Source organism: Chenopodium quinoa, unplaced genomic scaffold (genome assembly GCF_001683475.1).
Source record: "Chenopodium quinoa cultivar QQ74 unplaced genomic scaffold, ASM168347v1, whole genome shotgun sequence".
Taxonomy (NCBI): domain Eukaryota; kingdom Viridiplantae; phylum Streptophyta; class Magnoliopsida; order Caryophyllales; family Amaranthaceae; genus Chenopodium; species Chenopodium quinoa.
The window spans coordinates 2,076,311-2,097,317 of NW_018742205.1; the positions used below are offsets into that span (position 1 = coordinate 2,076,311).

General features: G+C 34.1%; 3 protein-coding genes across 6 annotated transcripts; 2 read left to right on the top strand and 1 right to left on the bottom strand.

The window, feature by feature from the left end:
• Positions 1-595: 595 nt before the first annotated feature.
• Positions 596-8,354, top strand: LOC110728652 (dipeptidyl aminopeptidase 4-like). 2 transcript variants are annotated; one of them, XM_021908302.1, is made up of 6 exons: positions 1,738-1,847; positions 4,004-4,056; positions 4,589-4,783; positions 4,918-4,947; positions 5,879-6,976; positions 7,456-8,354. In XM_021908302.1, exons 2-6 carry the CDS (start codon positions 4,024-4,026, stop codon positions 8,005-8,007), a joined length of 1,908 nt encoding a protein of 635 aa, XP_021763994.1. In that variant the 5' UTR covers positions 1,738-1,847; positions 4,004-4,023; the 3' UTR covers positions 8,008-8,354. The 2 variants fall into 2 exon arrangements, with proteins under 2 accessions (XP_021763990.1, XP_021763994.1); XM_021908298.1 differs by lacking the exon at positions 4,004-4,056 and having other exon boundaries at positions 596-1,847.
• Positions 8,355-11,254: 2,900 nt separating this feature from the next.
• On the top strand, positions 11,255-15,000 carry LOC110728663 (phosphatidylinositol 4-kinase gamma 3-like). Its single transcript, XM_021908309.1, has 3 exons — positions 11,255-11,512; positions 12,218-13,640; positions 14,290-15,000. Exons 2-3 carry the CDS (start codon positions 12,258-12,260, stop codon positions 14,665-14,667), a joined length of 1,761 nt encoding a protein of 586 aa, XP_021764001.1. The 5' UTR covers positions 11,255-11,512; positions 12,218-12,257; the 3' UTR covers positions 14,668-15,000.
• Positions 15,001-15,207: 207 nt separating this feature from the next.
• Positions 15,208-19,262, bottom strand: LOC110725559 (MADS-box protein FBP24-like). 3 transcript variants are annotated; one of them, XM_021905024.1, is made up of 8 exons: positions 18,891-19,262; positions 18,182-18,392; positions 16,589-16,655; positions 16,303-16,467; positions 16,037-16,078; positions 15,855-15,896; positions 15,545-15,738; positions 15,208-15,423 (listed from the first exon to the last, which is right to left on the bottom strand). In XM_021905024.1, coding segments are annotated over exons 2-8 (699 nt in total). In that variant the 5' UTR covers positions 18,370-18,392; positions 18,891-19,262; the 3' UTR covers positions 15,208-15,422. The 3 variants fall into 3 exon arrangements, with proteins under 3 accessions (XP_021760716.1, XP_021760707.1, XP_021760723.1); XM_021905015.1 differs by having other exon boundaries at positions 18,182-18,389; positions 18,891-19,261; XM_021905031.1 differs by lacking the exon at positions 16,037-16,078 and having other exon boundaries at positions 18,182-18,389; positions 18,891-19,260.
• Between the last annotated feature and the right edge of the window lie 1,745 nt (positions 19,263-21,007).

Genomic DNA, 21,007 nt, shown 5'->3' on the forward strand with positions numbered 1-21,007 from the left:
TCATCTCTTCAAAAAAATTAACAATGAGATTTTAGTCTACTAAAATCATGATAAAAATCAAGCAAGTGGCTTAAGTAAAGATGGTTGTGGACTGTGTCTGGACGACGTGTTTTGAGGTTAGCTAACCCATGACTCAACCCATAAGGCCACTAAGCAACGTGTCGTGCTAAAATTTTCAAAAGATAAGCCCATGCACCGAAGCCCAAGTGCCACCGTATTGGGCCTAAGCTAATTTTCACCGATTTCGTCGTGTTTTTGTCATGTTGTGTGGTGCTTCTCCCAAATAAAGGTGGTCCATGCCTAGCCCACAGCTTGACGCACACGGTAACATGTCGTGTCGCGCCTATATCATGTCTATGTTGTGTTTTGTTTTCATGTTGGATCATGCGGTGTTTTGAGCAGGCCAAACTTAGTGCTATCTTTAGGTTTAAACACATTAGTTTGAATATGAAAAGAACAAGCAAGTGGTTAAAACAAACCAATTAAACATCACTACATTCAATAATCACTACCTCTCCACAAGAAGCAAGTGGAAGAGTGAAGTATTAAGGTGACCTCTAGCTCTTGTTCATTGAGGACCTTGACCTTTCTTTCTCCAACAAGAAGTTGACAACTCTTTCATTAACCCTTTTTCTAATATCACACACCCCTTTCACTTTTTTCCTTTTCACTTCTCAATTCTTAGATAATCACATATTTCTTCTATAGTCCATATCAACTCCACATATCCATTCCTCTACCTAGGAAATTGGATTTATTTATTTATTTTTTTCATGAAAAAACTATCAAAATCATAAATTAGTAAGTTACAATTAAATGTCCTTACCTTGTTGAAATCCTTTTTGTTTCTGTCTCCAAATTTTAGCCCCAATTAATCAATTATCCATTTTAATATTAATTTATTTATTTTAATATTAAGATTTTAATTTTTTTAATTTGAATTTTTATACTGAAAAGTGAAAAAGCAAACAATAATTCTTCAATCTTTCTTGCACAACTCACACTCTCTCTCCTCTTTGAATTGATTCCTGAATCTGAATTTTTTTCAGAAGCAATTACAACACTTTTGAAATCGTTCCTGAAATTCGATTCTTTCACCCGGATTTCTTCAAATCCAAATCAATTCTATTCCATCTTCCAATCAAATCCAAAAAAATCCAATCTCTCTGTATTGAAAAAACCCTTAAATTTCTCCCAATTCTTTTTTTTTTTTTGAATTTTTTTGGATTTCAATCGATACTCATCACAAATTATCCCCAAATTCTTTCAATTTCTATCGATTCTGTAAAAACCCATTTGCTTAATTACTCAAACAATTCATTTTTTTTTTGGGAGGGGTTAATTTTTGTTCAAATGTGTCTGTAATGCACCCAGTTGGAACTAATACTGGGACAAAGAATACCCTAAAACGTTCTAGATCATTCTCATTGGATATGCCTGCAACTGTTACTGATAATTCAATGGTTTCCCAGAAATTTTCTGTTGATGATGATGATGATGGTGGTGGTTACCCTTCATTCTCTGTTGATGAAATTGTGCAATACCCTTTGCCTGGTTATGTTGCACCAACTTCACTTAGTTTTAGCCCAGATGATAATTTGATTACTTATTTATATAGCCCTGATCATAGTTTGAGCAGGAAGGTTTTCAGCTTTAATCTGGAAAATGGTAAGCATGAATTGGTGTTTAGCCCTGTTGATGGTGGGCTTGATGAGAGTAATATCTCTGAAGAGGAGAAGTTGAGGAGAGAGAGAGCTAGAGAGAGGGGATTGGGTGTGACGCGGTACGAGTGGGTTAAGATGTTATCATCAAAGCAGAAGATGATCATGGTGCCTTTGCCTGATGGGGTTTGTTTTCTGATTGCTTTCTTTCAAGTTTTAGTTTGTGTGTTTTTTCTTTTTATGTTTTAATTTTGAATTTTGTGTTTGTTGGTTGGTTGGTTTGATTTATTTATTTAGTAGAAGTTAATGTTTTAATTGTGGTGTAAAGGATTGTGATGTAGACGAGATTTGATCCCATGCCAAGATTTAGCTAAGCAAGCTAGCATCCATATTTTGATGCATGCATATTGTGAATTTATCTGCTAGAGTTTCTATGTTTCATAGCAGTAAAATTTATTGCATTAAGCTTGATTAGTGTGGCTTCTTACTTCTTAGTGTTCCTTGGAGTATATGTATCGAATGCTGAACTTTTCTGTAACTCATGAAAGTTGGTGTTTAGTGTCTTTTAAATCCAGCATTTTACATAGGTAACTTTTCACAATCAGGCAATTTACAAAAAGTGTCAAAGCAGTTAGTAGGGCTCCTACCTTTAAATGGACTAATGCCTTTTAGTCTTCTTTTATAATGATGATGTGTTTTGCCATATCAATAACACTCTTCATGACCTTTGTATGATGCCTTCTCTGGGGTTAGGGGTTATTGCTAGAGTCTAGAGAAGGAGACATTGCCTTAAAATAGGATTCTCCCCTTTCGTATACTGAATCCATGTTGGTTATGAGAATTCTGTTCTTACTTCTTTGTAAGACTTTCACACTTTCTGTTTATAGATGATCACTATGCTTATGCATGGCGCTTAGTTGTGTGGATGGATTAAAGATATCAATGGCTGGAATATTTCTACTATTTTCATCATTTAAGGAAGGAACAGAGAAAATTGAGGAAGGATGGATCAAATAGAACAATTTGTGAGAACTTTTTATTTTTTTGAAGTGTCATAGAAATTATTGTCTTTAGATGCATCATGCGATACTACCTCATGGCTTGAATACTTCTATTAGTTCATCGCTAAAGGAAGGGGCATGGAAATTTGAGGAAGGATTGATCAAATAGAACAATGTGTGACAAGTCTGCATCATTTTATTTGAAGGGTTTCTTTATATTTTTTCAAAGTGTCGTAGGGTTTCTTTATTTGAAGGGTTTGCGTGGTCATTTATGATGATGGTAGGGTGGTTCAAGATCACAATTGTAGGCCGATTGAATTATTTGGGAGTTGTGCTGGAGCGCAGTTCCTTAAACCTCAAACTCATACACCAGTTTTAATTGATGACTGCAATCTGCTCTTCTGTGGGTTTCTTGTTCTTGTTAGAACAAAAAAAGTAGCTAGTAGCTGTTTAATTCTTTGGCTCTTGCCTTTCAGGCTCTCATGTTAAGTTGGTGGAAAACTCAATTGCTTAAAATCTCCCCTTCTCCCTCTTGTTTTGTGGAATTGAGCTTGTTCATAGACCGTTGTCATTGGGTGTCTTGGACCTTAATTCTCTTAATTTTTCCTCTAATCAATACTGAATTTCTCTCTTCCTGTTTTATAGTCTATATATATAGTGTCATAGGACATGAAGTAGTATTTTTCTAGTTGAAATTTGTCCAAAATGTGGACTTCAATGAATTGAGTATCCAGGACACACCATACTAATTTAAGCTCAAGGCTCTTGTTATTCAGAAATTATGTTCCTTGTTCTGAAACGTAAATCAAGCTGCTGTTCAGCAGTGGCATATGTATTCCTGACATGAACAAGGTCCATATTTCCTGTTGTAAGCTGTGTCATAGTTTAGCATATGATTCATAATTCATGGCGGCACATTTCACTTGTCTATACGTAGTTGGAGCTCGTCTCTAGTTGCTTCTTACTACTGTTTAGTTGTGCATGATCTATGCCCTATGATGGATTTTTGGTGGGGAAAAAAACAGTGGAGCTAACAATTGCTCTGTAATTGATAAATTCACTGGGGATTGGGATTCTGCTACTGTTACATAAAGTTTTTAATTCTTTATTAGTAGAATATTGTATAAAGAATTTAATGGTCAAAGCTGTGCGTTGGCTAACGTAAAGGCCAAGATGCATGTTTGTGAAACGGATGTAGTATGGAATAGTGAACCCTTGTAGATCTTTTCAACTCCTTTGGATATTGTTGATATAGTTTAAATAGCAGTTCTGGTAGATTCGTATATGCTTATGGAAAGCCTTTCACGTGTTTTAATCCGGTCCCTTATTGGATCCCTACAGGGAGCTGCTCTTTTGTGGAAATGGAAAGAGGATCCGGCCTTCCCTTAAGAAAGGTATAAATTGTAGGAAGGAGATGGTTCTGGTTTCAGGAGACTGATTTGAGGTTAAGCATTAGTCATAGGTACTCTTGCATTAGTCTAGGACATCTGCTACATTTTCTGAGGCATGTGGAACTATACCTATGTTGCTGTTTCTGGGTTAACTATTTGGATGCAACGATTCCTCTTCACTCTGAACTTAGTGTCTCAGCCTGCTTTACATCAGGTCTGTTCCAGTCTTTCGGGATTTTGGTGTTGAACCATTTATTATTTTGATAGTCACAATGCCACATCGTTTGATGAGTTAATGTTGAATGGATTCTTGATCATATCTGAAGGTATTTGTTGTTTGTGTTGGTTTAGGAAAATTTATTTTATGGTTGTGTGAGCCAGTTACCACTTTTGACTTTCATCTGTTTCCGGCATCCTTGCTCTCCTATTGGCATGTTATATTAGAAGCCCGTTTACCTTGTAATATCATTATTGATTCGATAAGGTACTTTTGATTGGCCCTCAGGCCCTCACATTCTTCCTATGACATGCACAGGTCTATTTGTACGATCTTTCTTCCTCCAAAGTTGATCTCAAGCTTCAAAGCACACCCAACTCGCCAATTATTGATCCACATCTTTCTCCAGATGGTAATATGCTCGCTTTTATAAGAGGCTATGAGCTGCATGTTTTCGATATCCTGTACAATAAAGAGAAGCAGTTGACATCTGGTGCAAAAGGAAGTACTTTAGTAAGTTGCTAACTTATCCTGTTTCTGTTGATGGACTAAATAATAATATTTTGTATTTTAAATAACATTATTTTCCCTTCTTTTTTTTCTATTGTTTCGTGGACATAACATTTTTGTTACTTTTAATTTTTCAGACTCATGGTCTTGCAGAATACATTGCTCAGGTAATATTTCTATGCTGCCTTCTATTGTCTCTCGTTTTAACCCTGGTTCATCAACCTTGCAACATGTTGTGAATGCCTGTTCCCTAAATTCTGGTGTCTTTAACATACTCCTAAATCTCAATTCCATAGGGTCTATGAGTAATCACACTTTGTATTTTGAATGCCTGTTCCCTAAATTCACTGTAACAAATTACCAGGTCACCTTTCATGTTCTGAAATATAATGAATTTTGTCATATTACTCAGGAGTCTTGAGACTCTTGACATCCTAAAGTGATTCCATGAGATGAAAGTTGAACACATTAAATCAGTCAAATGTTTGCCAACCACCATTTTATTATCATTGCAACAACAATATAGCAGTCCTGCATTGTGGGATTCCCTTTCTCATAGAGACTAGTAACTAGTTGTGAACTTCTGATGGCTTTGGCAGCATGATTGGCATGCCAATTGGAATGACAAACATGATTTCTCAGTCAATACCATGTGCAAGTCATGCCTTTTCTCTTGTGCACTGTAGAAGAGTGGTGATGGAGATGTTTATGGACTTCGGTTTGTCGTTTTTGATGTGCTTCTGCCCTTTTTACACCATCCTAAATGTTACCTTCATAATTATTTCCATAGGTTTACCCTCTCAGCTCATCATTGCTTGCAACTGCCAGCATTTTGTCCTTAAACCTGCACTCTTGTTTTTTTTTCTTTTTTCTTTTTTGGGGTATCTATTTTGTATTGATGTAAGGGTAGCATGTTTAATTTATAATTCCATTTTGTGCTTTAGGGAGCCTTAATCTAATATTCTGAAAACTCTTAGCACTTAGCTTGTATCTGATGAAATATATACTAGTAGTCGAAATTTTGGTATTTCATAAATTGTAATGCTGGAAGTTTAATTTCTTAAACCATCCCTTTAAGTTTCTATGTTGTAATTGTAGGAGGAAATGGATCGCAAGAATGGTTACTGGTGGTCACTGGACAGCAAATTTATTGCATTTACAGAAGTTGATTCTTCTGAGATTCCGCCATTTAGAATTATGCATCAAGGTAAAAGTTCAGTTGGTCCTGATGCACAAGAAGATCATGCTTATCCCTTTGCAGGAGCCTTAAATGTAAAAGTCAGACTTGGTGTGGTATCTATTGCTGGAGGTCCTATCACATGGATGGATCTTCATTGTGGAGGAAATAGTGATGAGGAATATTTGGTTAGAGTTAACTGGATGCCTGGTAACATTCTCATTGTTCAGGTTTTAAACAGAGCTCAAACAAGGTTAAAGATTCTCAAATTCGATATTAAGACAGGCCATAGGAAAGTTTTGCTGATAGAGGAGCACGATAAGTGGGTGAATTTGCATGACTGCTTTACACCACTTGACAAAACTATAAGTGGTGGTTCTGGGGGGTTTCTTTGGGCTAGTGAAAAAACAGGATTCCGCCATCTTTACTTGCATGACATTGATGGACATTGTTTGGGGCCTGTAACAGAAGGTGATTGGATGGTTGAACAAATTGCCGGAGTTAATGAGGCAACAGGTGTTTTGTATTTTACTGGAACCGTAGATGGACCATTGGAGTCTAATCTTTACTCTGTTAAATTGATTCCCAGTAGGTCCAACCCACTGCAAGCCCCTGTTAGATTGACACGGGGCAATGGAAAACACATTGTTGTACTTGACCATCAGATGCAGAGATTTATTGATATTCATGATTCTTTAACTTCGCCGCCAAAAGTTGTCTTGTGCTCTTTATGTGATGGAAGCTTGATTACCACACTGTATGACCAACCATCTGGAGTTCCAAGATTCAAGAGGCTCAAACTTGAACCCCCAGAAATCGTCCCGATTAAAGCAAATGATGGGACTGTATTGTATGCTTCAATGTATAAACCTGATGAAGCAAGATTTGGTCCACCACCATATAAAGCTATGATAAGTGTTTATGGTGGTCCAAGTGTGCAGCTTGTGTCTGACTCCTGGATTAATGCCGTTGACATGAGAGCTCAGTACCTGAGAAGTAAGGGTATATTGGTCTGGAAGGTCAGTATTTTAATCAACTCTTATCCTGAGATTTTCTTAGATTTGCCTCTTTTTTCATTGATGTTTAAGCTTCTAATATAGCATTTTGCCGCAACCTCGTTTTTTTTTTTTTTAATCTTTTGGAAGTCTCATTTCCCCCTTCTGCATCAATGAAATATTTGCACCTTTTATGACCATATTGTTTTTTACGCTGCTATTATTAGAAACATTATGTATCAGAATACTGTCACGTAATATAAGATCCATTAAGGAGTTTTTTCTCTGTGTACAAGACTTATAAGTGCTGTTATCTATAAAATATTTGGTTTTGTACAATATTTAAATTATTTTAAAGAAAATCATTACATATCTCCTCACTTCAGACCGTCTGTGTATTATGGTTTGTTTTTTGATATACCAGTATTTTCTCCTATTATCTTTGCTCCACAAATTTTGATACTAATTCTGTCACCCTTCTGTTTCTTTTTCCACAATCACAGCTGGATAACCGAGGATCAGCTCGACGTGGGCTAAACTTCGAAGGAGCTGTAAAACACAAATTTGGTCGCATTGATGCTGAGGACCAGCTGGCAGGAGCTGAATGGTTAATTAGTAAGGGATTAGCAAAAGAGGGTAGGATCGGCCTTTATGGGTGGAGTTATGGTGGGTATCTTTCGGCCATGACATTGGCAAGATTCTCTGATGTGTTTAGCTGTGCTGTTGCTGGGGCCCCAGTTACTTCTTGGGATGGTTACGACACTTTCTACACTGAGAAGTACATGGGATTGCCCTCGGAAAATGTTGCTGGCTATGAGTTTGGCTCAGTGATGCACCATGTTCGAAATGTCAAAGGGAAACTGCTATTAGTACATGGAATGATTGATGAAAACGTGCACTTCAGGCATACTGCTAGGCTTGTGAATGCATTCGTGGCTGCTGGTAAACCTTATGAGCTTCTTATTTTTCCGGATGAGAGGCACATGCCTCGGCGTCTAAGGGATCGTATATATATGGAGGAGAGGATCTGGGAATTCATAGAGAGGAACCTTTGAACACCTCGGTTTCATTTATATGGAATACCGCCATTTATTTGAATGACAATAACCCCCCCCCCCCCTCTCCAACACATACTTCCCTCCCTTCTCATTCATAGTCTTTTCTTTTTTCTTTTTCTTTTTATATTATTATTTTTTATTTTTTTGTTTTGTTTTTTATTTGGGTGGAAAAGGGTGTAGATGAAGAATTTTAGAGGGTAAACAGCAAAGTTCATGTGGTCTAATAAACCTTCTTGCACCATCGATTTATCTTCTTTATAGATTAGTTGGATAAACTAGAGGTTACTTCTTATTCCCTGTAATATTAGATATTGTAATAATATTGCCTTTCTAGTTTTTGGCCTTGTTTTTTTTTTTTTTTTTTTTAAAGCCTTTTGCCCCTTTCTCCAATTTTTTTAAAGCCATTTTTGTTCCTATAATCACATCTCCATATCTTTACATATTTCAGATATGAGGGTTCACTTTTAATCGGAACATAGCCTAATTAGATTTCTGTCGAACATGTATTTTCAAGATCCGTCTCTTGAACATTATTTTCATGATCACCGGTAGTAAGTGGTGCTAATGATAACGGAATTATGTATAATGCTCCCTAATATGTATAGGAAGTATCGTGTTAATGTCTATGGTAATTGGTAAAGCTTATCCAACATACTCTTTATGAACATTTTTGTGTTGTAGTGTATTTAACATACTCTTTATTAACAACCATAATTTGAAGCACTACATCCAACTATTCAGTAGTGTTGCCGAAGTTGAAAGAAAAACCCTATCTAGAAACATATAACTTGACCTATAATTTTATCATTAGTCAAATTCAAAGATAACACATGAAAATTGTAAACAATCCCTTTGAAGAGTGTTCCAATATATATGGGATTATGAGCAAAGTTTGATGAACATTCTCTAAACTCAATGATAAAATACAACTGGAATGCATCATTGAAATTATGATTTTAAGTACCAAACTCCAAATAAATTAGAATTAAATGCTTTGCATGTAGATGTAACTAATAATATTGGGTGATCCAAGAGGGGACCAAGGGGATGTGCACCCTGTATCCTGAACCCCATGAAGCTACTGTTCCGTTTTTATACTTGTAAAGTTACAAGTAATTTCAAAGATAATATTGTTATGGGTGCCTTTTTTTTCTTTTTTTTTTTTTGTTGTGTGTGTGTGTGTTACCCTTTTGTCTATTCCAATCAGTGTCTCTTTTTGTTCAATTTGAAATAATTCAATGTTTATCAAGCCCACACACTAGTGTTTGATGCTTTTGATGAGAGCATGATGTGGGTACACCCTTACTTTTGAAGTTCTTTCGTTTCAAAATTACTCCACCCGTCTCTAAATAATGAATCATGTTATAATTGTTTAAGGGTGCCTTTAGATGATAGGCCATGTTTCAAGCAGAGTTTAATTTAGTTTGATTTTTAATGGCTTATATTACAAGAAATTATATTAAAGATAGATAGTTTGTAAGAGGGTAAAGACGTAAAAATTAAAATAAAGAAGAATATTTTGATGTTTCATCAAATTTAAAATAGATGCTTCAATCTAATCGGTTGTAACCTACTACTTGTAGTATGTATTAAATAAAGATAGATGATTAGAGGATGACTAATTGCAACTAATTTATATTACTATCCAATTCAATGATTAAAAGGAAATAGCTTTGTGTGTGCACATAAATTATTAAAGGAAAAAGAACAAACATGATAGCTTGGTTAGAATTATTGAGGATTCAATAATGTAGCACTAAAAGCTAAGCTATTTTAATTCAATTTGCTTAGTTATCTTTGTGATTCCTATAATATAGTACTAAGTACTGATTAAACATGTCATTGCAAACCAAGGATCAAGGCTATGAAAGTGTCATCTTTGAAGCCTAGATCAGATGTAAAGACTATGAGCTCTCTATGAACTCTCTTGAACATTGCATCACAACACAAAGCCACCATGTCGTAGCATGACCAACTCGCTAACACAATGATAACTAGCGTTATCTTTAGGTTTAGAGGTATGCATTATTATTTATATTCAAGCATTGAACTGACTTATTATTAGAACGGTTGTTCCTTACAAGTTGACAAATGAAGTCAATCGAAACTTATTATTACTCCATCATTTTATTAATTGCATTCTAATTTCTATAAGATTGTTTTATTCACATTAGCTAGTCAAGTCTCTTGAACAAGACATTAGAAATTGGAATATTCACCTCAAATTTCAGATGCCTAGATTATAGTCTTTGCTACAAGTAAGGTGTCTATTCAATTCTTACACCCAAAGTTTAAAAAACCCTTAGTAGAATTAACTTTTGGCATCAATTTTCCAAAAGGAACTTATTTATCTTACAATTATTCAATTAGATATGTACAAATTACCTCATGTCTCAAATCGATGCTTACACAAGTACAATCTAAATTAAAGAAATTAGAAATTATAATTAATTAGTATATTGTACTTATATACATCTAATTATAAAAGAAAACGTACTTGCTATAAATTAGCACATGCTTCTTTCATTCTTTTATTACAAGTTGCAAAATAGAGGAAATGTTTAATTTGGCTAATATATCAAAAAAGTTCAATAAACACTATTAATTACTCCATACAAATAAATTTATAGATTTGAATTAAAGACGATAAGATAGTCAATATGCAATTTGGTATGGTTGCACTTGAACATGAACCCATTTCAATCAATTAATTTGACTTGATAATAATATACTTAAAGATAGGAGTTGATCAGTTTCTTGAAAACCGTTCTAATCAAATTAGATATTTTTCAACTCTACCTTTGATGATTGGTTCAAAATAATTGCCAATAAATCAATACATCGGAGCTGTACACAGTTATACCAATTATATGTTACAAAGTACAATTGATTGTTAAAAACTCAAAAAAATATGCTCATTTTATTAGGTACAAGCCGTACAACCAATTGAATTAAAAAAAATTGCTAATGGCCACAGATTAGTGTAAGATTTTTTTTGACAGGAAGATTATTACTAATGTATAAATAAAAAAATTGCAATCAAAATTTAAACAGAAACAGTTAAAGCGCTAAAGACTAATGAGAATTCTAGAACAGTAATTCAAAAGAACCAAAAAAAAAAAAAAAAAAAAAAAAACCGTTAATATAGGAAGTAACGCCGTTTAAATAAAAAAAACTTCGTGAAAAATTCCGTCAAAAAGCAGAGTGGGTCCAGCCCTTTAAATACCCCCCCAATCATAAACACCATTTCCTCTCTTTCTTCAGAGCTTTCATAAAAATCATAAATTCTTCGCTCTCAAATTATTTTCTCTCTATAATTTTCTTGCAAAAAAATCAATTAGGTTTTCAAAGAGAGAAAAATCGGTCTCAATTGAAAGGAAAATGATGAAGAGGAAATGCTGAGAATTGATAATCTGGAATTGATGATCGTGTTTTTGAGTTAGTTTCATCTGGATTCTCGAAGTTTCGGCTTTGAGCTTCATCTTGCTGTCTTTTTCTTTTTGTAAGTACTTCATTCTTCTAATTTTTGTTTAATTGCTTTAGTTTTATGCTTTTGATTCTGATTTTTTGAATTTCTTTTGATTTTTTTGTTAGATTTTTAAGTTGAGCTGTTGTGTGATGAACTGATAATCGGACTGGAGAACTAGATGATGTTTACGAGATTGTGTTGAAATGAATTTTTGATATATTTTTCTGCATTTTCGTTGCATTTGATTATTTTTCTTTTTGATTTTTTTTATTTATTTTTTATTTTGGAAATATTGAAGTGAAATGATAGGTAAGCAGATAAGCAATATGATTTAGATTTATGTAGAGTTATTTTTTGAGAATGCTTGATTATATGTTGATTCTGGTAAACAGTACAAGTTTGATGTGCAAAGTTAATAATTCAAGTGGAGAACAAACATGTGCTTTGATGTTTTTAGGATGTTCTAAACATGATAAGGTTAGATTAAGGTAAGTTTTAAAATAAAATGTGCTATTTATGTGTTTAAGCTTAGGTAAGAAATTAGAAATTGAAGTTCGAGGTTGTAGGATGTTGTTATGAAGGTGCATTTGATGAGCAGTTCATTTGTGGCGAGATTGAGGTAGATATTGAATTGATTAAATGATATCCTTCGTATATAGTTTGTTAGGTGTTAAGACTTAGGATTAAGATGTTCGATTGCTGGAAGCTGAATGTGTGTGTTTCTTGTGTGGAATGTAGGGTCGAAGGCTTTTGAATCTTTGATCAGCTAACTTTAGAAATGTCAATGGCAAGCGTTGCTCTTAGTCCAGTTCAAAAGGATTCTTTGACCATCCCGAGCTTTCTGTCGGGCCAGCATGGCTATTTGACTGATGAATCAATCTTGATATACTTGACTGTGGGTGGATCAGTGATTCCAATCCGTGTGTTGGAGTCGGATTCAGTTGCTTCTGTTAAGCTCAGAATTCAAAATCATAAAGGCTTCTTTGTGAAGAATCAGAAGCTGGTTTTTGATGGAAGAGAGCTGGCCCGAAATGATTCAAGTGTTAGAGACTATGGGGTGGCTAATGAGACTGTCCTGCACCTGGTCCTCCGTCTCTCAAATATTCAAGCTATTACTGTTAGGACAGTGTGTGGGAAGGAGTTTGAGTTTCATGTTGAAAGGAGTAGAAATGTGGGATACTTGAAGCAGCAGATTGCTAAGAAGGGAGATGGACTTTTTGATCTGAAAGATCAAGAATTGATTTTTGATGGCGAGGAGCTTGAGGACCAGTGTCAAATTCAGGAGTATTGTAAGAACAATGACGCTGTTATTCACTTGCTTGTTCAAAAATCTGCCAAAGTGAGAGCTAAACCAGTTGAGAAGGACTTTGAAGTTTTGATTGTGGCTTCTGATTCAAATGAGAAAGGAGCTGGTGGAGTAGTCACAGATGAGTTCAAACAGGGAACTCAACCTGTTCATCCTCTGGTTGCACTTAAAAAACAGTTTTGTAGAGATATAATTTTGGAGCATCTGATCGTGAATCCTAAGATTGAGCTTCCTTTAGTGATTAGGAAACTGATTAATTCTACATTTAGTGGGTTAGATAAAGGAAAACTACCAGTTAGGTCTTCTGAGGGCTGTGGAGGAGCATATTTCATGCTTGATCCCGCAGGTCAGGAATACATCTCCGTTTTTAAACCAATTGATGAGGAGCCAATGGCTGTGAACAACCCTAATGGATTACCTGAGTCTAAGGACGGTGAAGGACTGAAAAAGGGTACTCAAGTTGGTGCAGGGGCTGTTCGTGAAGTGGCAGCATATATTTTGGATCATCCTAGGACTGGTCCTCGTTCTCATTACCATTCAGAGGTTGGATTTGCTGGTGTTCCACCTACTGCTTTGGTGAAGTGTTTGCATAAGGAATTTCATCATCCTAATGGATATGAGGGTTCTTCTAAAAACTTGAAGATCGGATCTCTGCAGATGTATATGAAAAATTCCGGGAGTTGTGAGGACATGGGTCCCAGTGTCTTTCCTGTTGAAGAGGTTCACAAGATCTCAGTTCTGGATATTAGGTTGGCCAATGCAGACAGGCATGCTGGAAACATTCTGGTCTCCCGAAATCATGAAGGTCAAAATGTCCTCATTCCGATTGATCATGGGTACTGTTTGCCAAGCAAGGTAAAGTTCTTTCCACCCTTTTACCTTACATGGTTTGCTTATAATCTAACTAGACACATTAAAGGACATATCATCTAATACTCGAAATTAGATGTTCTTTGCTGTGTTATGTCATTATTACTATGTTTTTTCTTCATGTTCAGGTTGGATTTTTTATGTTCTTTGTGAGTTAGTTATGACTTATGATGCAAACCCAATGCTCTTAAAGAATTTGCAACCTATGAAGTACCCTGGTCCATTGAAAGCTAAAAACAATTTATCCCACACATTTCATGTACGGCCTTAATGTTTGAATGTGGAAAAAACTTTTGTTGCCAGCTTGCTACATGCCACTTAGTCCTGATTCTGTTGGAAATTTACTGAAAAAATATCCATTACATAGTGAATATGACTCACTAGTGAGTTTCTTTTAGTTCACGTAATTACTAGCTGCAGCACTTACTATTTCTGCTCCAAACCCCTTAACTCTGGTGTAAGTCCTATAAATGCTCTGAAAATATGTAGCCAGTTCAGAAATTACTAGCCTAATAAGGTTATACTGTATCTGGAACTTGGTAATTGTCCTCTCTTGAACAGTTCTCGGCTTCTAAATGTTGTTACTGGACAAAACTCCAGCTCTTCTAACTTTGTGCTTTCATTCACTACACAGTTTGAGGACTGTACTTTCGACTGGCTTTACTGGCCTCAAGCGCGTCAGCCATACTCTCCTAAAACCATTAAGTATATAGAATCCCTTGATGCTGAAGAAGATATTAGACTGCTGAAACTTCATGGATGGAACATTCCACCTGAGTGTGCTCGTATATTACGAGTTTCCACCATGCTCTTAAAGAAAGGCGTCGCTAGAGGGTTGACTCCCTTTGTCATTGGAAGCATCATGTGCCGTGAAACCTTGAAGAAGGAATCCGTGATTGAGCTGATCGTCAAAGAAGCAGAGGAAGCGTTGCTACCAGAATCAAGTGAAATTGCATTTCTCGAGACAATCTCCTCAATCATGGATCGCTGGCTTGATGAGCTCTCTCCATAAATTCCATGACAGTAGATATGTGAGTATGTGACTAGTTTTTAGATAACCTTGGATGTGTAAAAGTGTGACTGACTGTTGAAAATACCACTTGGCTCTCTATCCTGTATTTTGATGGCTGCAGAGTCTATGTAACTGTTTGTGTAGGATTGCTGGAACTTGCAAATCTACTGTCTGGTTGTTCCGCTTGTTTGTACTGTTATGATCTCAATTTCTTGAAGAACTTCGTCCTTTTATGGATTGATGTTCTTCAAGTTTGAGGACGGTGTGAAATGTTGTGAAACGCAAATATCAGTAAAATCAATAAAGTTGTGGAGACTGTAATAACCTCTGTTATTTTGTTGCTTTTGCTTCTTTGCGAGTTATCTGAATTCCGTTCTCTTGGTCTTTGTTGTCTGCAAGCCAGGGCTCACTTAGGTTCTGTTTTGCACTGTTATTAATCTAACTACTTATTCTAAGTAATGTGATTTTCTCTTAACAGATTATCGTCTTTATGTAAACAGATGAATTATGTACTTTTAAAGGTCATGAAAGAGGGGGCAAGTATATCAAGTGAGAAGCTACACACTGTATTAATCAAATTATAAAAGTTTAACATGAGTACACGACAATCAGAAAAATTTACATCAGAGATAAGTTTCTGAAACTATCTGAAGTTTCAGATTTAATTTGTAAACTAACAAGATTTATGTAGTAGTAGCACGCATTTGTGATAGTAAGTTCTTAAACTATATAGCCTTGCTTCGGAAACAACTCACTCTGCAAAATAACATGAACAATCAATAAGAATATATACACTCTGTATATCTTTAATTGTTGAGTTTATAGAAGTAATATATGAATACTGATAAAATGAAGATTATAAATATCGAAGATTTACCATAAGTCTTGAAGGTTAGGATGAGTGGGTTGAAGGCGGTAAGGACAATACTGGTGAGGCGATGAAGATGAAGTAGCAAGCTGAAGGACAGTGCTGCTACTTGGCTGGTCTTCTCCTCCATAGATAAATGGCATCTGCCCCATCAGTTGCTGCTGCTGCTGCTGCTGCTCAGGAAGTTGTCCACCTCCCATCAACTATAGATATGTGCAGTATACATAAAATGATAATTAATAATCCTCCATGAAAATTAATTTCTGTACTTTCTTAAGATGAACGTGATCTAGTGTAGGTTTTACTGTGATTTGCTTACCCAACGATACATGTTTCCATTGTCGGTCTGCAACAGTTGTTCCTGCAGTACAATAGATTAAAACCCAGAATGTATATAACATGAAGTAATTAGTACTTAGAAATTATGGTTAAGAAATTCTATTCTTGCAGAAACAGGTGAAAAGTTCAGGACAAACATAGGTATTTATTAGTTTGAATAACCTTTCTGCGAAGATTTTCCATTTGCTGTTGCATGAGCTGGTTCTGGAAGACCAGAAATTAAACAGTATTATTTCTGATAAATTCTTCATAATAATAAAAACATTTTCCTTGTTAAAACAAAATTTTCAAAAAAACACTAAATAAGATCTCAAACTAATCCTTCATTTCTTTCAGTACATCAAAAAGTTATTTAACAGCAGTGAATTTTCTTGTTCATCCAAAATTCCAAAAAACCAACTCAAACTAAAATGACAGAGATTAATCACCTTTCGTACTCGAATTATGTTCAAGGAGGATTCAAGCTGCTGTTCATGTTTTTGCAACACCTCAAGGGGGAGAGGACCCAAATCCTCACCCAAGTAGTTCCTTATGTCTTGCTCAGCGTTGTGAATTGCTTCCCTTAGCGCCTGCAGCTCCGAATATAGCTCTTCCTGCACAAGGTATGTAATTGCCAACATTTACTCTTCATTAGACTTATATTAGTCATGCAATTCATGATCAGATTGGATTATAAAGAAGAGAAATTAATTATCGAGCTTGTAATTTAATTACCCGATTATCATGTACTGGGAGCTGAATGCCTTGAACATTGAGATACCTCTGTATAGTTTGCCCTAGACTGTTGTCATGCACACATACATAACACCTTTATTAGCTCATATTATGCCATATATCAATCTTAAGAACACCTTATCTCACACAAAAAACACTCGGACCGTGATACTAATGCCATATTGCCATGTAGTCAATACTAAGTTACAATAATACACATTTACCAAAAAAAAAAAAAAAAAAAAAAAAAAAAAAAAAAAAAAGTGTTACAATAATACACTACTGAAGTACTGATTTATAACCATTTCATGACTTTCATGAACATTAATGCAACTTCATGTTTAATATAAATACACATGCATTTTTTTATGAAGAAAAGGTAGCTGACAAACTGAATATTGTGAAAATGCATACATGATTTTGAACTTGACATGACTTGCAAAACGTAACAAAGTTCCTCTTGCTTAGCAGAGGGACTATCTATCTCTTTAATTGTCATCCTTGTTAAATGAAAAATTTCTAGAAACTCGGTCAAGGATCTACGAATCTAGTAACTAAGAGCCATAATGGATATACAATGAGGTCAAGAAGACAATTGGGAAAATGAGTCATTTAACAGATTAATTGAATGTATGTAAGTTCCACCATAAATCAAGATCATAGCAATTAATTAATAAAATCAACCATCAACAAACTGAATTTATTTAAGATTGTTTTGATTGATCAGTGGAGTAATGATCTTCTTATGCGTGCCCCCATCAAAATGATTTACCAATGGTCAATATTAAATACATTACAAACATTTTTCAATATGATTGTTTACCAATGGTCGATTTTAGAAATACAAAACAATTACATATAGGTAGCTAGACTGAATTATAACTTAAGTACAAGTACATCAAATAAAAAAAATATTCAAAAGTAGGGTTTAATCTTGTCAAGCTATATTTTAAAAAAGTTTATTTGAAAAAATATTACTCGTAATAGGTAATAAATTAAAATAATTAGATTAATAAGGAGTATATACTTCCTCCGTTCTTTTTTTACTTGACTAGCTTTGACTTTTACACTATTCACCACCTCTCCTTTGACCGTCTTTTGTGAATAATATGTAAGGATAAAACATATTCATGTGGGATTTTTTTGAATTCGTCTCAATAAGTACTATCATAATATATAAATTTTATAATTTTTACTTATGGGGAATTAAAGTTATTGATCGTTTAAGTTTTGCATTGGCAAGCGTGATATAAGAAACAGGTCAAGTAAAAAAACAGAGGATGTATATATTAGACAAAGCACCAATTGCATCTAGCTAAAAAAATTAAATTATTTAAAAATGATAACAAAAAATTGGTCAAAGATAGAAGTCCAAAAATCTGCAGTTAAATTAAAATCAAAACTGAGAAAAGTAATCATTTCAAAACCACATGAAAAAATTTCAGAAAATTTATGAGAGTAAAACCCTAGCTAGCTACATACTGATCAGATGCACAAGAAAAACATCTCACTTTTTATCATAAAAATTGAAAGTTAAAAGAATTTAGATTTCCACTAACACTAACTAATTAAGAATACACATTTTTAATTAACCTGTTGGAAGATTCTGGAAAAGTATGAAGTTTTCCAGTTCCAGAAAAGATGATGAGGCCAATTTGAGCATCACAAAGAATGGCAAGTTCTTTGGTCTTCTTCATTAGCCCTTGTCGCCGCTTCGAATAAGTCACTTGCCTATTAGTCCTGTTCTCTATTCTCTTCATCTCTATCTTTCCCCTTCCCATGATTATGCTGAATTGGTCTTCTTCTTCGACAAAACCCGAAAAAAAGAAAAGAACAAATGGACAAATACAAGTCAGAAACATTAACATACTGTATGTTAATAATTCAAGAAATAAACTTATCTTCTTTATGATATGATGGTTATAATGAAGAAGAAATGTTGCTAAGTTTATGAGATGTTAAGTAATAATATGTCAAAAATAACCACAAAAAATAACTCACAAATTCCAAGGTTTAAGGCAAAACCCATGTTAAGTAAATTTGTCAAAAATAACTAAAAAAAACTTTCCAAGCAGACTGATGCAAAACAACCACATTTAATAGCATACTATGTTATGTGATCATATATAATATGGGGAAATGAAGAATAGCTAGAAACAAATATGTAGCTAATTAGGTCGCATCTTGTACTAATGATGTAGGGTATTATGAACACGAATTTAAACATTACAATAATTAAAAAGCCATTTTCATCATCATTTGAAGAGATGATCAAGGTAGCAGAAAAGTTTTAGAAGCTTACTATTTTTTTTTCTTCTGAATTTACACAAATCAACCCTAATTTGGAGTTTTAATTTCGAGTTTTCGATTTATCTATCTTGCTTCTTAAACTCACTTCTACTCCTCAAGAAACCATAAAAAAAAAGGGGGAAATAAAGTTTTTGTAAGAATAAATGTTTTAAGAGGGGGGTTGAAGCTCTTATGTAATAAGAAAAAAGAGTTTTGTTTTTTTTTTAAAAAAAAAGGGTAATATAAAAATAATTTAATAGTGTTATATATAGTTCATGTTGTCTATTTAAAGTTAACCACCTATTAAGTTTCTGAATTATAGTCTTTCTATTATAGGAAAAAGTAGGGTTGAGTTCAATAAACCTAAGTTAAATTACCTAACCTCTTCCTTTACACCTTTGGTTTGTTTTCACATTATGTGAGAATCAACATCCATCCAACCGACCCTCTCTTCCCTGACTAATTATGTTTAAATTTGTTTGGTGAAGACTTATAAGTGGAATCATAATCATACGAGATTGTTCAAATATGTTAACTTTCCTCTATAAAAATTAACGCGGAATTTGAATAGTCTTATACCTTAGTGCGTTATGGCCTATGTTGCAACGCGGCATACTAATTATTACACTCACTATCTCTGTTTATGCAATGAGTAACACTTAGAAGCACCGAAGTACCTTGTACTCCGTATAGTGTTTCATCAACCTTCAAAATTAATTAAAATATAATAACCCGTAGTTTTGGGTTCAAAATTATAGCACAATCAATTTTAATTCACAAGTATAATTTGATTTTGTGTATACATAATTCTATTTATGCTCTAAAATCATACTACCTATATTAGCTACGTAGCTAGCTAGTTACAAGTAATTTCTAGGTAACAATAATTAGCATATAGAAATGACATGCAAGTTAGAGAATTAGAACCAAATTAATCTTCTTATAACATTTACTTGGTTTATCCATAAGCTTTGTCACATTTTGCTATAAAAAACAACTTACTTTTGACTGCTTTGCCAGTTGCCACAAAGGTTAGCAGGCCTAAATAAATTACTAATTTAGAAGTCATTTATCACTATAATGGTGGACATTAAAAAGATGGATATTCTGCCTTCTTTATTATAAACATGACATGATTTTATATATTTTATCTTTTCTAATGGTTGCTTATGTCTCCTCTCTCCCGTTTGTTGATTATTTTTTTAAAAAAAAAAGATGCTATATCTCCATCTTTAAAATATTAATTTCACTTATGTTACAAAATAAAATTTTCTAATGATCAATGACAATTTAATTTATTTAAATTTCATAAATAGTGTATATGACTATTAAAATAGTGCATGGAGAAATACTTGAGGCAGATTTACAATTTTACTATGTAAAAGCAAACATAATTGAACAAATTAGTTTTACCGTTGGCCATTTTTTTTTGATGCTATATAAGTATGTAATTTGATAATGTATGTGAAATAAATTCATAATCATGGTGGTCAATTTTAATTATTAGCTAGGTCCATTGTTGAAATTTGTTACAAATGAAAACCCTAATAAATATTTTGCATGTTAAAGAGAGCCAAAATAGAAAAATAGGAAACGTATTAGACGACCAAATGGTCCCCTTGTGGGCTTGCATATCCTTCTCAGCATCATCATACGAAATATGCAATTTCACACCTACTACTAAATACTAATTGTTTGCTTCACTATCCAATTTCTACTCACGAACTCACCCTTTATCCAATTTCTTATCTATCTCTATCTTAGCATTGAGTTGGAAATGTGGCCACATTATATGCACATACTCAAGTGCCACTTTTTTTAATTCTTACATAGTAATGCACTCTCGGTCACTCCGTTTATAAATGTTGTTCGTATATGATTGACTGTTTTTATCTTGCAAAATAACATATAGGAACAACATTCAATTAATAACTGATAAGAGAACCATTAATTGATTATCAAACCAATAACATATGTTTCAAATTTACACATAAAAGGGCAATTGATTATTATCAAACCACACAAGAGAGATTATTACTACGTTGCTTTGTAGGTATATCCTTGAGAGGTTATGTAGAAAATTAGGTTTACGTAATATAACAGCTAGCTGGTCAATATCATAAACATGAA

Excerpts from the sequence above, each read along its gene's own strand:
- LOC110728663 (XM_021908309.1), top strand. The coding sequence starts at position 12,258 with ATGTCAATGGCAAGCGTTGCTCTTAGTCCAGTTCAAAAGGATTCTTTG. Across the intron at positions 13,641-14,289 it reads GGTACTGTTTGCCAAGCAAG|TTTGAGGACTGTACTTTCGA; the intron begins GTAAAGTTCTTT and ends TTCACTACACAG.
- LOC110725559 (XM_021905024.1), bottom strand. The coding sequence starts at position 18,369 with ATGGGAAGGGGAAAGATAGAGATGAAGAGAATAGAGAACAGGACTAAT. Across the intron at positions 16,079-16,302 it reads ACATAATTCGAGTACGAAAG|AACCAGCTCATGCAACAGCA; the intron begins GTGATTAATCTC and ends CTGGTCTTCCAG. Across the intron at positions 15,897-16,036 it reads TGGAAAATCTTCGCAGAAAG|GAACAACTGTTGCAGACCGA; the intron begins GTTATTCAAACT and ends ATTGTACTGCAG.
- LOC110728652 (XM_021908298.1), top strand. The coding sequence starts at position 1,365 with ATGCACCCAGTTGGAACTAATACTGGGACAAAGAATACCCTAAAACGT. Across the intron at positions 4,784-4,917 it reads GTGCAAAAGGAAGTACTTTA|ACTCATGGTCTTGCAGAATA; the intron begins GTAAGTTGCTAA and ends TTAATTTTTCAG. Across the intron at positions 6,977-7,455 it reads AGGGTATATTGGTCTGGAAG|CTGGATAACCGAGGATCAGC; the intron begins GTCAGTATTTTA and ends CCACAATCACAG.